Raw genomic sequence first — 17,717 nt, 5'->3', positions numbered from 1 at the left:
CTGATTTTCAGGTGTTAGCACTTGGGGAAGCTGCTCTGCCCCCTGCCTGGTGCAGGGCTCAGTGGGGGTTGTTTACCCCGTGAGGCCCCTGGAGGAACAACCCCAGTGGCTGCGGCAGCTCTGGAAACCTGGATTCAGCCCCCGCAGTAACTCCGGAGCTCTCCGTCTGCAGGGGCCTGGAGGCTCCGGGGCGGGGCCGCTGATGTGCTCAGCCCCGGGTAGGAGTGTCCTTGCTGTCCTGTGCCCTCCCGGCCTCTGCCTGTCCTGGGGGGAGGCCGGATCTTGGGCTGTGTCCCGGCGCCCTGTGCTCCCGAGCCTGCGCTGTTGGATTCACGCTCCCGGTGGCACAGCCCCCTCCGCGGAGCCACCGCCGGAGCCCCACCGAGCTGCTCCCCGGCCGCACAGCCCCCTCCGCGGAGCCGCCACCCGAGCCCCTCCAATCTGCTCCCGGGTCAATGTGTGCACGCTGCAGCCCTTAGCCCAGGTGCGCACTCTCCTGGACGGGCAGGTGTCTGTTAATGTCCCAGGGAGCCTGAGGGCATCCCCGCCCTCCTGGGGTCCTGCTCTAACTCCCTGCGGGCGTCTTCACATTGAGTAGGCTGAGAAAAAGGAGGGGTTGGTCTTGCTGTCTTAAAGGGTGGCAGAGGCTGAAGGGGTAGAGGAGGTGGAAGAAGAGGCAGGAGAAGCAGACACATTTGGTGTAACTTTATGAAAATACATTAGAGTTTCTCTGTGATTTTTTTTTTTTTTGCTTTTGCATTTCTTTAAAAATGTTTTTATACATTACCAATCCTTCTTCTACCATTTGCCTGTGGTTCCGTGCCCATATCATAGAAGGGTCCATGTCATAAAAATAAATGTCCTTTGAGGCATTTTTGTCCAGAACAGGAAATTTTTGACTGTATTAAAAACCTATTCAGACAGATATCCTTTCTCCTCAGTAATTTTCTTGATGATATCCAGGAACTGTCAGCTGCTTCTTGGTCAGCAGAAGCTGGTTTGCTTTACCTTGACATTTTTTGGCCAAACCTATTTCTAAAATTATCAAACCATACTTTGTTGGCTTTAAATTCTACAGCTTTAGATCCTTCACCTTTCCTTTGCTCTAAGTTGTCATATAATGACTTTGCTTTTCCTTGAATTGTATTAAAGCCTCCAGGCATGCCTTTCTTACAACAGGTCTTATAATCACATAAAGTTGCATTTTTAACACAAGATAAAAGTTGCAAGGTTTTCATATCTGCTAGCGTAATTGCAGTGATGGCTTCACCAATTTCTTTTTCTTTTTTTACGATGGTCCTTATACTGGATTCACTTATCTTGAAATGGTGGGTAAGCACAGCTGCAAACCTCAGTCTACAATACATACCAAGCAATTCAATTTTTTCTTGTAATGCCATGACTCTTTTCTGCTTCTTGAGAGTACTTCCAACATCACTAGCAGCACTTTGTATGGGTCCCTGGATATTTTTTAAAAGTTTATGGGAACACCTGGGTGGCTCAGTGGTCGAGTGTCTACCTTTGGCTCAGGTTGTGATCCTGGGGTCCTGGGATTGGGTCCAACATCAGGCTCCCAGGGGGGAGCCTGCTTCTCCCTCTGCCTGTGTCTCTGCCTCTCTCTCTTTCTGTAGGTCTCATGAATAAATAAAATCTTTTAAAAAAAAAAGTTTATGGTATTGTACTAAACACCAGAAAAAACATGTGAGAACTGCAAGAAGTCACTTTTTTATTGCAGTATATAATTTGCTGGAGAGATGGAGGTGATTAACATCATATAGTGTTCTAAGCAATACAACACTTGAGCTTACCACAATAGCAACAGGTGGTGCCTGCAAGATTATTACAGTAGTACTACATTTAATTTTATGCAGTTATTTAATACTGTATATTTACATTTGTTTATATTTCAACTGCAGATGATGCCATATGCAGTCTGTATGTGTGTAAATTTTGATGAATCTTAACTTTTTTATAATAGACTTATGTGTATTTTATGTATGTATGACATACCTTTTCTTAATTTTTTGATATTTCTAGGCTGTGAGGTTCTTCTGTGACTTTTTTTAATTGTTGCAATTCTCCAAGAAAACAAATACATTGAAAAAATTAGCATAAAAGTGGACCTGGGGGCAGCCCTGGTGGCTCAGCGGTTTAGTGCCGCCTTCAGCCCAGGGCCGGATACTGGAGGCCTCGGGATCAAGTCCCACATCAGGCTCCCTGCATGGAGCCTGCTTCTCCCTCTGCCTGTGTCTCTGCCTCTCTCTCTCTCTCTCTGTGTCTCTCATGAATAAATCTAAAAAAAAAAGAAAAAAAAAAAAAAGGGACCTGTGCAGTTCAAACCTGTTAGTCAAAAGTCAACCCATGTTATTCAGGAGCTAGCTGCATTGGAAAATGTTTTTGGATCTCCAAAATTAGTTGTTTCTAGACTTCCTGGAAACCGTTCTAGTAAAAAACTAGTAAGGTGACCTTTGCTTTGCTCACAGACTTCCACAGTAGCAGAGTATCTCATTTACATGATTTATCTACTCCCATTATTCCTTGAGCGTATCATACTGAATTGGCAGTTCTGTCCCTATTACACATACATTACAGACACTAAACATTTTTTAAAAGATTTATTTATTTGAGAGGAGAGAGACAGAGACAGAGTGTGTGTGCACACGAACAGGGGGGAGGGGCACAGGGAGAGGGACCAGCAGACTCCCTGCTGAGCCCTATTTAGAACTTGATCCTAGGACTCCAAGATCATGACCTGAGCCAAAGGGCAGACCCTTAACCAGCTGAGCCACCAAGTGCCCCACTGACCACCCACGTGCCCCTCAACATTTTTATAAACATTTAGTCTATAATTTGCATATAGAAATAATCTCTTCAGGGAAATCCAGCTTTTCTCAAATGCTTGTTTCATTTTCAAACACATCAAACTAGCATTGGTGGCCTAAAAAATTTAACAAGCGTTTTTAGCATGGATCCAAGACAAAGACTGTTAGACCTTTTTATTTCTCCACATTAAAAAGAGCTTAATTTACTGCTTATACACAGAAAACTAAAAAAATAATATTTGTATTGGTAAAATAAAATTTACACACGAAATCTCAAGTGTATAGTAAGCAAGTTAGATGGTATAAGGCAATCATGTATAATGCCTGATAGAATTAGTTTTCATCTAGCCTTTAAAACTATAATTGTGTTTATTTTTTATCATTTATTCAGCCATTTCATTATTAATTGAGTATCTACTATACACCAGGCACTAGGGTTATAGAAATAAACAAAAATGACTAAGACCCTGTCCAAATAGAGCTTACATTTCAGTGGGGAGACCATCAGTAAACAAGTAAATAGACATATGCTCTAATGCTAGGTGGAAATAAGAGCATGCAGTGTGACGGGGGTACTGTTTAAATAGGGTAGTCAGGGAAGGTGTCTCAAGAAGGTGACATTTGATCAGAGACCTGTAGGAAGTAAGGAAGTAAGCTATCTCAGTATCTGAAGGAAGAGCATTGGAAGAAAGGGAACAACAAGTACTAAAGTTCTGTGGTAGTAGCCTGCCTGACATGTACAAAAACCAGCTAGCAGGTGTCTTGCTGGTTTGGTATAAACAAGAGGGAAAATAGTAGGAGATAAGAGATGATGGTGGGGGGTGGGGGTACTCTAGCAGTCTTGTACCTCCTACAAGAACTTTCAATTTTATTTGAAGTGTGATGGGAAGCCATTGGAGGGTTCTCCTTAGGGAAGTGACACTTATCTGATTTATGTGTTTAAAGGATCAGTCTGGCTGTTTTAGAAAGAATGGATGATAAAGGAATAAGAGCAGACCCATTTAGGAGGCTATGTATAATAACCTAGGCAAGAGATGATTTGGAGTAGGCAAAAGGATAGATGTGGAAGTGTTGAGAATAGTTCCATTTCTTAATATATTTTGAAGCTGGAGGTTTTATGTAGGTCTTGAGCGAAATAGTAGTCAAGGAAGACTCCAAAGATTTTGGCAAGAGTAACTGAGCTTTTATTCAGTTGGGGAATACTATGAGATGAGCAGATTTGAAAGCATGGAAAGTTCAAAAAATTAACATTTGATATATTAGAGATTTCTATTAGATATCCAAATGAAGATGCCAAACAAATGATTGAGTTAAAGAGGCTGAAGTTACAAATTTAGGTATCAGCATATAGATGATTGCTAAAACCATAATGCTGGATTAAGTCAAGGGAATTAGTGGAAGTAGAAAAAAGCTGCCCCCAAATTAAGCTTAATTTAGTAAGGCTAAATTACTTTTAGCAGGATGCCTGGGTGGCTCAGCAGTGGAGCATCTACCTTTGGCTCAGGTCGTGATCCTGGAGTCCCAGGATCAAGTCTCACATTGGTCTCCCTGCAGGGAGCCTGCTTCTCTCTCTGCCTATGTCTCTGTCTCTGTGTGTGTCTCTCATGAATAAATAAATAAAATCTTTTTTAAAAATTACTTTTAACATTCAAGAAGTTGAGGATCCAATAAAGCTAACTGAGATTTAAACAGGAGGAAGAAATAAGGAAACATATCACATGTTTCAGAAAAGAGATCAAATGTTGCTAAATAAAGTGAGGATTAATAATTTTTGTATTTGGTAATATGCAAGCTGTTGATGACATTTATGAGAATGGCTTCAGGGTAATAGAATAAAGCCTGGTTAGAGTGTGATCAGCAGAGAATAGGAGGAGAAGAAATGAAAACACCAAAAACAGGCAACTCTTTTGATGTAAAGAAATGAGGGAGATGTAATGTCAAGAGAGTTTTTTGGTTTTGTTTACTTCTTTTTTTTTTTTTTTTTTTTTTAGCATAAGAGATAAAACAACATTTGATTGGTGGGAATGATCTGATAGAAAGGAAAACTGATAATCACAGAGTAAGAGTAAAATTCTTAAGGTAGGCTGAAGGAGATAAAATCCAGCAGAGGAGTAGATTTGGCCTTGGATAAAAGAAGAGTTAATCCACTGTAGTGATAAAGTACAATATATGGGTGCAGAAACACATGGTGTAGATTTGGTGAGAAAGGAGCAATTTTTTATTGATTGCCTTTATTTTCTTAGTGAAGGTTTTCTTAGTAAGACTATGAGCTATGGCAGGGTAAGGTGCTAGAGGATTAAGGACTGGAAAGGTATATTAAATAGTTATCTTGGAAAATGAGAAAATATAAATGGACTAGGGAAGTCTAGTAGGATGTTTTGTTTGGTAAAATGGCCCTAAAGATATATCTGGCATGTTTTGTCCTTTTGGTTATATGCCAGCAAAAGGATCTCCCCATCACAGTGACAACCAAAAAGAACTATCACAAGTTTTCAGAATGTTCCTCAGGGGGAAGTACTGCTTTCTTTGAGAATATTCTAATGGCCCTAGTATCTTAGATGTGCAACAGTATTTCTGATAAATAGAACTTATTTTTATATAGGATAAACTTGATTAGTACAGTGACAGATTGTAATCATGGTAATATATTGCATTTACTATATGCCAGGCACTATTTTAAATGCTTGCATAAGGGACACCTGCCTAGGTGGCTCAGTCAGTTTGGTGTCAGACTTCAGCTCAGGTCATGATCTTGGAGTCCTGGGATCAAGGCCTGCATTGGGCTCCCCATTCTGCAGGGGGTCTGCTTCTCCCTCTCCTTCTGCCCCTCTCCCTACTTGTGTGCTCTCTCAAGTGAGTAAAATCTTTAAAAAATAAAAATAAATGCTTTACATTGACTCATTTAATTTTTATTGATTGGTATTATTACTTTAATAGTACCAAATAGTTCTATTGTAGTGGGTACTATTATTCTCCTCATTATGTAGATGAGTCTTTGTTCTTAACTACTTTTTTTAAAATTTAAGTTCAATTAACATATAGTGTATTATTAGTTTCAGAGGTAGAGGTCAGTGATTCATCAGTCTTCTATAACACCTGCTCATTACATCATGTGCCCTCCTTAATGCCTACCACCTAGTTACCCCATCCCCCCACCTCCCTTCCCTCCAGCAACCATCAGTGTGTTTCCTATGATTAAGAGTCTCTTATGGTTTGTCTTAATTTTCCCTCCCTTCCCCTATGATCCTCTGTGTTCTTTCTTAAATTCCACATGAGTGAGATCATATAATTGTCTCTCTCTGACTGACTTCTTATACTTAGCATGATACCCTCTAGTTCCATCCATGTCTTTGCAAATGACAAGATTTCATTTTGTTGATGGCTGAATAGTATTCCAGTGTGTGTTTGTGTGTGTGTACCCCATCTTCCTTATCCATCATCTGTTGATGTACATTGTTATAAACATTGGGGTGCAGATGTCCTGATCGCTATATTTCTATCTTTGTGGTAGATACCTCGTAGTGCAATTGCTGGGTCATAGGGTAGCTCTATTTTCAACTTTTTGAGGAACCTCCATATGTTTTTCAGAGTGGCTGCACCAGCTTGCCTTCCCACCAATAGTGTATGAGGGTTCCCCTTTCTCTGCATCCTCGCCAACATCTTTTGTTTCCTGACCTGTTAATTTTAGCCATTCTGACTGGTGTGAGGTAGAATCTTATTGTGGTTTTGATTTGTATTTCCCTGATGCCAAGTGATGTTGAGCATTTTTTCATGCGTCTGTTGGTCATTTGTATGTCTTCTTTGGAGAAAGGTCTGTTCATGTCTTCTGCCCATTTCTTGATTGGATTATTTGTTCTTTCAGTGTGGAGTTTGATAAATTCTTTATAGATTTCGGATACTAGCCCTCTATCTGATAAGAAGTTTACAAATGTCTTCTCCCAGTCTTTTAGCTGTCTTTTGATTTTGTCAGCTGTTTCTTTTGCTGCACAAAAGCTTTTTATCTTGATGAAGTCCCAGTAGTTCACTTTTGCCTTTGTCTCCCTTGGCTTTGGAGATGTGTCTAGTAAGAAGTTGCTGTGGCTGAGGTCACAGAGGTTGCTGCCTGTGTTCTCCTCTAGGATTTTGATGGATTCCTTTATCACATTTAGGTCTTTAATCCATTTTGAGTCTCTTTTTGGGTATGGTGTAAGAAAATGGTCCAGTTTCATTCTTCTGCATGTGGCTGTCCAACTATCCCAAAACCATTTGTTGAAGAGACTTTTTCCATTGGATATTCTTTCCTGCTTTGTTGAAGATTAGTTGACTGTAGAGTTCTCGGTTCTCTATTCTGTTCCATTGATCTATGTGTTTTTGTGCCAGTACCATACTGTCTTGATGATTACAGCTTTGTAATATAGTTTGAAGTCCAGAATTGTGTTGCCCCCAGCTTTGATTTTCTTTTTCAACATTCCTTTGGCTATTTGGGGTCTATTCTGGTTCCATACAATATTTAGGATTATTTGTTCCAGCTCTGTGATAAAAGTTGATGGTATTTTGATATGGATTACATTGAATGTATAGATTGCTTTGGATAGCATAGACATTTTAACAGTATCTGTTCTGGGCAGCCCCGGTGGCGCAGCAGTTTAGTGCCGCCTGCAGCCCGGGGTGTGATCCTGGAGACCCAGGATCGAGTCCCATGTCGGGTTCCCCGCATGGAGCCTGCTTCTCCCTCTGCCTTTGTCTCTGCCTCTCTCTGTGTCTCTATGAATAAATAAATAAAATTAAAAATATATATGTCTGTTCTTCCAATCCATGAGCATGGAACATTTTTCCATTTCTTTGTGTCTTTATCAATTTATTTCATGAATGTTCTATTGTTTTCAGAGTATAAACCCTTTGGCTCTTTGGTTAGGTTTATTCCTAGGTATCTTACGGTTTTTGGTGCTATTGTAAATGGGATTGCTTCCTTAATTCCTCTTCTTCTATCTTATTGTTAGTATATAGAAATGCAACTTATTTCTGTGCATTGATTTTATATCCTGCCACATTGCTGAAATCTTGTATGAGTTCTAGCAATTTTGGGTGGAGTCTTTAGATTTTCCACCTAAGAGTGTCATGTCATCTGCAAAGAGTGAGTTTGACTTCTTTGCCAATTCAGATGCCTTTTTTTTCTTTTTGTTGTCTGATTGCTGAGGCTAAGACTTCTAGCACTATGTTGAACAACAGTGGTAAGAGTGAGCATCCCTATCATGTTCCTGACCTTAGGGGAAAAGCTCTCAATTTTTCCCCATTGAGAAGGATATTTGCTGTGGGTTTTTGATAATGGCTTTTATGATATTGAGGTGTTCCTTCTTTCCATATACTCTTCAGAGTTTTAATCAAGAAAGGAGGCTTATTTTGTCAAATGCGTTTTCTGCATCTATTGAGAGGATCATATGGTTCTTGTCCTTTCTTTTATTAATGTGATGTATCACGTTGATTTGCAGGTGTTGAACCACCCCTGCAGCCCAGGAATAAATTCCACCTGGTAGTGGTGAATAATCCTTCTAATAATGTACTGTTGGATCCTGTTGGCTAGTATCTTGGTGAATACTTTGGCATCCATGTTCATCGAGGATATTGCTCTGTAATTTTCCTTTTTGGTAGAATCTTAGTCTGGTTTTGGGATCACGGTAATGCTGGCCTCATAGAAAGAGTTTGGAAGTTTTCCTTCCACTTCTATTTTTGAAACTGCTTCAGAAGAATGGGTATTCGTTCTTCTTAAATGTGTGGGTAGAATTCTCTGGGAAGACTTCCAGCCCTGGACTCCTGTTGATTGGAATGTTCTGAACTACTTTTGTTATACTGATTACATAGTTGTGTCTATAGTTTCTTCAGCACTGTTTACATAGTTTGGTCTTGTACCTGCTTAATCAATTAGAGATTAAGAGTTTAGGACTTAAAAGTTACTACATAACTGATTGGTGGGATGATTTCTCACTGTGTAGGTTATTGGAATAAACAGATGCATTTAAATAATTCAAGTCATTATACTTATTATGTTGTAATGGAAGCTCAGAGCGAAATTAAAATATGCAAAATTCTAAATCCAGTTTTTTAGAAATTCCAGCCAAAGCTAAATTCTGTTCACATCTAATTTTAATGCTCTACTGAGTTTTAAATGTACTAACCACAGTCAGTACTCAATGTTAATCTCACGTGGGCTTCATAGCTCATGAGCCTCAATTGCATTACCTGTCTTGGTTTAATTTTGTCTTCGACAAAAGCGGCTGGTTCTTTGGGTTGCTCAGAACTCCGTTCTGTACACCTTTGGAACCCATACTGGACTGATGCTTGACAAATGCTCATCTGTGGGTTTTATTCAATTTTTGGATGATCATTACTTGCATTTTAACTTTACTCTTAAGAGAGAGATAACTGAAAACATCTCAATACTTCCTCTGTAGGGACTCCTTTGTTTCCCCCCAGTGTTTTTTTGGGAGTGTTTGTTTTAACATAAGGTGAGAAAATTCAGAGCAAGACTACTATCATTGAAAGAAACTCTGACTTGCTATGATTTGACAGACTAACTTCATGGTCATTTACATGTATTGCATTAATAAATATAAAACTTGACATATTTTAAATTGGGTTGTAGAACCTTGATCTATTGGCCATTTCCAGCCCTTAGCTCATTTCACCCACACTAAAGTATGACATTCCATTGTTTTGTTTTGTTTTTTAAGATTTTTTTATTTATTATATGAGAGACAGAGAGGGAGAGAAAGAGAGAGAGAGAGAAAGAGAGGTGGAGACACAGGCAGAGGGAGAAGCAGGCTCCATGCAGGGAGCCCGATGGTGGGACCCAGTTCTGGGACTCCAGGATCACACCCTGGGCCAAAGGCAGATGTTCAACTGCTGAACCACCCAGGTGTTCCTTGGTGTTTTAAAAGTAGAAATTTTAAACTTTTTTTTTAAGCCAAGGAACCTATTATTTAAATATAATGTTATAAAGAAACCCAAATATGTCAGTCAGGTATAAAGAGAATTTATCTGATTAAAGGTGGATTGTGGGGATTCCTGGGTGGCACAGCGGTTTAGCGCCTGCCTTTGGCCCAGGGCGCGCGCGATCCTGGAGACCCGGGATCAAATCCCACGTCGGGCTCCCGGTGCATGGAGCCTGCTTCTCCCTCTGCCTGTGTCTCTGCCTCTCTCTCTCTCTGTGACTATCATAAATAAATAAAAATTTTAAAAAAAGGTGGATTGTGTCTGACCTTTAACCAGTTACTTACTTGTTCACCTCTTTACATGTCTGCTTATGCAAAGACTCCAAAGCAGCCCTGGATTAACCTTTGAGGAAAATAAGCTTGAGTTCAGGGCACCAAGAGAAGGGGAACACCACAGTTTTTGGCCCTGGCTATCATGCCCTTTACTCTTTCACTGCCACACTTAAGTGTAGGAAATTGTTTTGTAATTGTCTTTATCTGCTATGTTGCAATTTAATGTGCACTGTTAATGTATCTTTTTTCTTTGGTATAGTGAGTGACTGACTCGGGGCTAAGTTTGATATGAAGGTATTACATTTTTTTCTGACTATGGTGTGAGTTCCACTTAACCAATTGGCATTTATGTCATGTACTGATTTGTGTAAAGAACCCTGAAGCTCTTTATTTTAAGCAATGGATGGGTTAGGGGGCATCACTGTTGGGCTGTGTTGAGGGCATTAGTTGGTCTTAATCCAGCCCTGCTCCAAAGTGTGCAATTTTAAAGTCCACTGATACAGCAGAAAAAAACCTAGAAATTACTGTGTGAGAAGTATTTAATAAGTGTTAGCTCTTTTACTGTTGTAACCCAAATAATGATTTTTCTAAAAGTTAACTATGTTGCCAGTTCCATTCACAATAAAGCTACGGACAAAAGCTTCAGAAATCACAAAAAATTGCATATGCACAAAATTTTGGACACATTATCAAGGAGTTCACAGACATCAAGTTAAAAACTCTTGTTTGAGATTTGAATGGTGGAATACTGTGCTGTGATTACTGATTAATTAGCTAATTCACAGTTTAATACGAAGTTATAAGAAGTATTGTTTATATCTATCTTATTTCCAAAAAGGAAAAGTAGTAGGACCATTTTACGAATGTGGTCCATATGCCATGCAATAAGATGAAAAATAAGAATTGAGAAAGTCAGCTGTAGGGAAAACAGAGATGGAAAGAAGGTGAAGTAGGATTAAAGGTAATACCTAAGGACATGGTAACATTTTCAAATCCCTGGCCTAATAAGTAAAGACCAGGATACGACAAGAGTATTTGACCTGTATTTTTAGTATCTCCTGGGCCTCGGGTCCTGGGTGGCTCTGTGAGTTGGAACATCTGACTCTTGATTTCAGCTCAGGTCATGATCTCAGGGTCATGAGATCAAGCCCAGAGTCAGGCTCTGTGCTGGGTGTAGAGCCTGCTTAAGATTCTCTTTCTCCCTCTGCCCCTCCCCTTGCTCTCCTTTTCTCTCTTTAAAAAAAAAACAAAACAAACAAACAAAAAAAACCAACAACAACAACAACTCCTGGGCCTTTTCCCTGTATTTTTCTACTTCTCTATGTTGTGCTGTTTCTTTGTGCAAACATTTCTATCATTATTTCCCTTTCCTGCTTTTTTTCCTTTTCTTTTTCACTTTTTTTCATGTAGCCCTTCATCTCCCTTCCTTAATGTGCCCTCAGTCAAAACCATAATGTGACACCAGTGTCTAAATATCTTACTTAACGTCTTCTGTTTTTGTTTTGCCTTTTTTAAAAAAGATTTTATTTATTTATTCATGAGAGATAGAGAGAGAGAGAGAGAGGCAGAGACACAGGCAGAGGGAGAAGCAGACTCCATGCAGGGAGCCCAACGCGGGACTTGATTCCAGGTCCCCAGGATCACACCCTGGGCCAAAGGTGGCGTTAAACCAATGAGCCACCCAGGCTGCCCCCTGTTTTTGTTTTATAAATAAATTTAGTTTAACTTTGCACTCCCTCCCAATGCCCCTCAACCAGAATTACTTGCTTTTTATAATCCACGTGGTCCATTATTGACTTTCCCTGATTCATATTTCTTAATTGAGTAAATATTTCCCATTCTTGCTTTATTTATGCTCCTGATTATTATAGTAGACATTAATGCTAAGTTAATACAAGGATATTTCAAAAGCTAATCTTTTTTTTTTTTTGCATTATTCCAGGGAGAAAATTTGTAATTAAATGAAGATATTGATGTGATGAAAAATGAGATTTTTGGTACTGTGTTTATTACATGTAGCTCATACTTCATAGAAGCTGTTACTTTATTGCTTTTGAATAAATTTTTATTTCAGTATATTTTTAAAAAGTTTTCTAAAGCTTATTCTTTTTGTGAAAGTTCATTTTTGGTTTAAAACTTGCCACCTACCTTGTCTTTCTTTTTTATATAAAAATCATTTTTAAAATGCATAATAAGTACATTTACTAACTTGTATTTTCAATTAGACTAACATTTTTTGCTTACTTTCCTAGTAATACTTTATTTTTAAAATAAGTAATATGAATTTAGAAGTCATTCTGCCACAGGTTCATAATTGTACTAATAATGGCTAGCATTTGTTGAGTGTTTACCATTCATTTTTCAGTCACTATTCTGGGTACTTTATATTTGTTAGCTCATTAAATTTACATAATCTATTTTATTTTATTTATATGAGAGGAAAAAAAGCATGAGATGGGGAAGGGGCAAAGAGAAGGAGAAGCCAACTCCCCACCAAGCAGGAAGCCTGATGCTGGGGCTCTGTCCTAGGATCTAAGATCATGACCTGAGCTGAAGGTAGATGCTTAACTCCCTGAGCCACCCAGGCGCCCCTCACATAATCTATTTTGTGAGGTATAGATATTATTATACATGGTGTGTGTGTGTGTGTGTGTGTGTGTGTGTGTGTGTATTAGTAGAATTATTTAACATAATGACACAAGTATGTGTTTCAAAGAAAGGGATTTGTTGTAAGTATCATGAGATGGACTTTGGGTTAATGGCCCCATTTAGACATAGCTAGCTTTATGGTAGAATAAAAAAATGCAGCAAAATTAAGATGACATATTTAAACCTTCAAATTAAAAAACCTCCCAAAAGTTCAAATTTGTTGTCTTTAGACCAAATATTTAAAGTGTATATAAATATGTCCTTAAAAAATAATATGGAGTTAATTTTTTTCTAATATGTAAATAGTAAAGCCATTAATGTTGACAGTACTATTTGAATAACACTATTTCAGAATTTGTAATTACCTGTCAGGAATAGAATAAAGTTTATCTTTTTACTTCTACTTGCTAGTGACCCTAAGAGTTAAATTATTGTTAGTCTTCTTAGCACCCTATTTCCCTTTCCCCTAACTTTCTACCATGTGCCTTATGAGCTCTTGTTAATGGACTAGTGAATATTATTTAGTCACATTGTACATCTGACACCTTCATTAATTTAGTTTCCAATCTGAGATGGACTGTTAATTTTGACAAACTCTAACCTCTTCCTCTTAGCTTCCTTTCTCTTCCTCTTGACAGGAATGTTAATATTTGTTATTCTTTTCAACTACCTGCTTTACTGCATCTTCCATACTTTCAAGAGATAACTTAGCCACATACTTCAGAGGAGATCTTCAGGTCCAATCTCCCTCAATTTCCTTCATCTTTATAGACCTGCCTATGTCAGCATGCATTCATTTTTTCTTCCCTCCTACCTCAGAAAAGCCTATTTCTCTAAATGGCCAGTCCTTGTACTTGTATGCTAAATTCCATTCTTTCCCTTTGATTATATGATTTTACTGTATTAAATATCCCACGTCTTGTCCTTTATCTTTAATTCTATCCCTTTGATTTCTTTCATTCATATAAATATGTTCAAATTGCTTCCGTGGCCTAAACAACAAAAACTAAAATACCACCTTTATAATACCTACTCCTCAAGAAAATACTGTGTCCTTATAGTATATACTTATCTTATTTGAACTTTTCCACATCACATTGGATTTCACATATAGTTGCAATTGGAATAGCCGTGTTATGCTCTAATCCATTCACCTCCATAATCCCTGGCTACTGTTGATTCATCCAGGGTTAGATACTTTGTTTAGGTGGAGCCAGTCTTTTCTTAGGAATTTTGAAACTGAGACTGCAAACAAACTCCACTATCTTTTTGCATGCCTTCACTATAAAATCCAAGACTCCAGAGTTCTTGATAGCCATCTTTCCTACCATGTGGGCCAAAGCAGCAATGCAACTAGTCTGGACAAAGAAGGAGAGAAAATGAAACAAACCTACAGAGAAGAACAAGAAAAAGAATAACAATAAAAAGAATCTTGGTTCCACATGCTTTTGAGACTCAGCCACATTAGTGTCCTTGCATTTTGAGATACCACAATATTCTTATAGTAAGCCCTTTTATAAAGCTCATTCAAATTGGATTTCTGTCACTTGCAAGCAAAAAAGCACTAATCAATACACTTTGTCTTTTATTTTTTGCCACCAAATATCTTAGAAAAACCATTCTGTATTCCGTGTTTTACTCTTTACTTCCAAAGCAATCCTTAACCTAATACAATCTGACTTCTACCACTGTTGCCACATCTAGCATCCTGTTTTCATTATTTGATTTTTGGTAGCATTTGAGATTGTTTACCAGCTCTCCTGTGTTATCTCTTGATCTTGCTCTAGAGCATTGCTGGTCTTTCCTAATTCTCCTTTTAAAAACAAATAGCTAATCTTTATGTAATGCACACTACGTGCCAGGCAATGTTGTAAACTCTTTACAAATACTACTATATTTGTAATGAGGAACAACTGTGAGGTAATATCTTTCCAGGAAGTCATGCAACACAGCACTATAGTACCATATGATATAGATCTAAAATAGTTTATTGAGGAAAAGTTTACAAAGAGGGTAGTAATAGAATACACACAAGCCCTCAAACTCTTATCCTATAGCTTAGGCATAGTCTCCATTCACTGTCTTCAGAGTTCCAGTGGAAAGAAACCCTGCCTCAGTAATATTCTACATATTTGGGATGCCTGGGTGGTTCAGCAATTAAGTATGTCTGCCTTCAGCCTGGGGTGTGATCCTGGAGTTCTGGGATCGAGTCCCACATCGAGTTCCCTGCATGGAGCCTGCTTCTCCCTCTGCCTATGTCTATCTCTCGCTTTCTGTGTCTCTCATTAATAAATAAATAATCTTTAAAAAAATAATTCAAAAAATATTCTACATATTTAATTTTTTATTTAAATTCAATTTGCCAACATATAACATCACCCAGTGTATTCTACATATTTATTATTGGAATGGGATAGGGAATATCTGTGTAGCTATGCACTAATGGAAAAGTCTTTGTAGATGAAGTGGCCATGTTAGAGAGAGGGAACCTTTCTGTTCCTCTGTTGAGCTAACTGAAATTTGTTGATACACCTGTCTTTGCTACTAAAAGTTTGAGAGGACAGGAGATTGGGGGCTGAGCCTCCAGAGCTATCGTGATTGTCTCTCATTAGGCAAGTGCTAGTATTTTTCACTGTGTTTTACAGAAGAGAAAACAGGCACAGAAAGGTTAAGTAATTTTTCTCATGGTCATGGTAACTTTATAACAGCTGAGATTTGAACTGACTCCAAAGTCCATGCTCTTAACTACTAAAGCCACATTGCCTCTTTGTATTGCCTTTTTACTTCTTTAAATATCCATTCTTCGTATACTTATCTGCCTACTCTAAAACACTGGGATTTCCTAGGCTTCTGCCTTCCTCTTCTGAAGATACATGTTCTTACATCATCTCATCCAGACCTGTTGCTTCAGTAATAATCCTTATGGTAATAACTTTCAGATCTGTATCTTCATTTTTTTCTTGCAACAGATCTGTATTTTCATTGGCCTATCCAGAAAGTTCCCTGCATATCCTATAGATATTTTTTAAAGAAAACTTTAAATTTATCCAAAACTAAAGTCATGATATCTTCTCAAAATTTACCTGTCCTGCTTTTGTATTTTCCTTTTGTTTAGATGTTTGCTTATTTTGCATCATCATTCACCCAGTTCTTTAAGATTTATTTTAATTTATTTGTTATTTATGATGAGAGAGAGAGAGAGAGAGAGAGGCAGAGACACAGGAGGAGGGAAAAGCAGGCTCCATACCGGGAGCCCCACATGGGACTCGATCCCGGGACTCCAGGATCGCGCCCTGGGCCAAAGGCAGGCGCCAAACCGCTGAACCACCCAGGGATCCCTTCATTCACCCAGTTCTTGCAGTCAAAGACCATAATCTGGTGGCTGTCAGGTCACTGTTCTCTCTATGCAAAACATAGCGATTAGACTATTCTGCTTAAGCTCTCCATGCCTATAGGTTCTTGTTAATCGTGTTTCATCTATGAAATCTTACATTCCAGCATTCCCACTGTCTGACAACAATCTTATCTTTTCATCTCTCTCTCTCTAATCCCTGTTGATATTTTTCCATATTATTAAGAACGTATAGGGATGCCTGGGTGGGTAGCAGTTAAGCTCCTGCCTTTGGCTCAGGGTGTGATCCTGGAGACCCGGGATCGAGTCCCACATCGGGCTCCCTGCGTGGAGCCTGCTTCTCCCTCTGCCTGTGTCTCTCCCTCTCTCTGTCTCTCATGAATAAATAAACAAAATTAAAAAAAAAATCGTATATCTGGGGCACCTGGGTGGCTCGGTTTATTTGGCATCCAACTCTTGATTTTGGTTCAGATTGTGATCTCAGGGTCATAGGATTGAACCTCACTTCAGAGCTCCATGCTCAGCGGGGAGTCTGTTTAAGATTCTCTCACTCTTCTAGGGGTAAGCACAATGACAAAAAAAATATAGTGTTATTCCTCACTTCCTAGACTTTGTCCCAGTGTACAGAATTCTGTGATTCTGACACTAACTCTGAGAAGGGTTGCTGCTATCAGCCTTGCCCACTGTGACTTCTCTACACCGAAGGAGGAACTCTCTAGATTGATGCCCACAGCACTGTGATCAGAGCTTCCAGACATTGCCTTGAGAAACGAGAGGGCAAGTGTCTTCACCCAAAGCCCCCAGGGCTCCCTTTCTTCCCAATGTTAGGAGGCAGGGATGTCAACAGCCCTCTCACTGCAGCCCCTAGCACTTGGTCAGTCACCCTCAGCCTTAGCACTTTGTTCACTGTCCTGTGTCAGAGCACTGAGCTCCACCCTTTTCTGAGAAAGTATGTCGGCTGAAGGTGGTTCATTTGTTTTTTAATTGTATATCTTTTTGTATGATAAAAACTATATTTTGTACTTAACCAGATATATTTTCACCCCAAGTGGGGGGTATTCTTTGTAAAAAAAAATAAAAATAAAAGTTTTTTCATGAAAAAAAAAAAAGATTCTCTCACTCTCCCTCTGTCCCTCCCCCCACTCATGCTCTCTTTCTCTCTAAAACAAATGGATAAATCTTAAATAAATACGTGTGTGTGTGTGTGTGTGTATACTTTCCATTTAATGGTTTTTCCTATAATGTGGAATCCCATGATAGAGGTAATATAATATGGTTAAGAATATGGACTTTGAGTAGGATCCTTAAATCCATGAGAGAATTATTGGTATTTGTCTTGCCCTCATGTCCTAAACAATTATAAAACTGGACAAAACATGCAAGGCAGTTCTTTTTAGGCATTGAGGAATGGGTAGCACAAGACTATAATCCTTAAAAGAAGGAAAACATTTCAGATTAACTCTATGGTTCGCCCAGGGAAGACTGGATGCAGACTTCCCCAGTTACAACTCTGGTACAGGGAGAGAAAGCCTGAGTGGAGTGGTATTCATGCTGAGCTGAGGCAGATATCAGAGTTTGGAGTTGCTATGATGGCTAGAACTTGTGGAGCAGAATACCAAAGATGAGGAAGCTTTATACAAAGGGTAGGCACAG

General features: G+C 38.9%; 1 protein-coding gene across 15 annotated transcripts in view; it reads left to right on the top strand.

The window, feature by feature from the left end:
• The window catches only part of CCDC18 (coiled-coil domain containing 18), a 106,364-nt gene extending 89,191 nt beyond the window's left edge, over positions 1 to 17,173 (top strand). For 14 of the 15 annotated variants that reach the window (XM_035718010.2, XM_025417608.3, XM_025417610.3 and 11 more), the window contains one exon: positions 12,006 to 17,173. In XM_035718010.2, the coding sequence (XP_035573903.2) occupies positions 12,006 to 12,020 (15 nt within the window). In that variant the 3' untranslated portion in view covers positions 12,021 to 17,173. Of the gene's footprint in view, positions 1 to 10,322; positions 10,358 to 12,005 lie in introns of all 15 variants that reach the window. The other variant, XM_025417614.3, reaches the window with a different exon arrangement.
• Positions 17,174 to 17,717: the final 544 nt, after the last annotated feature.

The sequence above is a fragment of the Canis lupus genome, chromosome 6 (genome assembly GCF_003254725.2).
Source record: "Canis lupus dingo isolate Sandy chromosome 6, ASM325472v2, whole genome shotgun sequence".
Classification (NCBI taxonomy): Eukaryota; Metazoa; Chordata; class Mammalia; order Carnivora; family Canidae; genus Canis; species Canis lupus.
The sequence above is the reverse complement of the archived record's forward strand: the minus strand, read 5'-3'. Positions and strand labels throughout refer to the sequence as shown.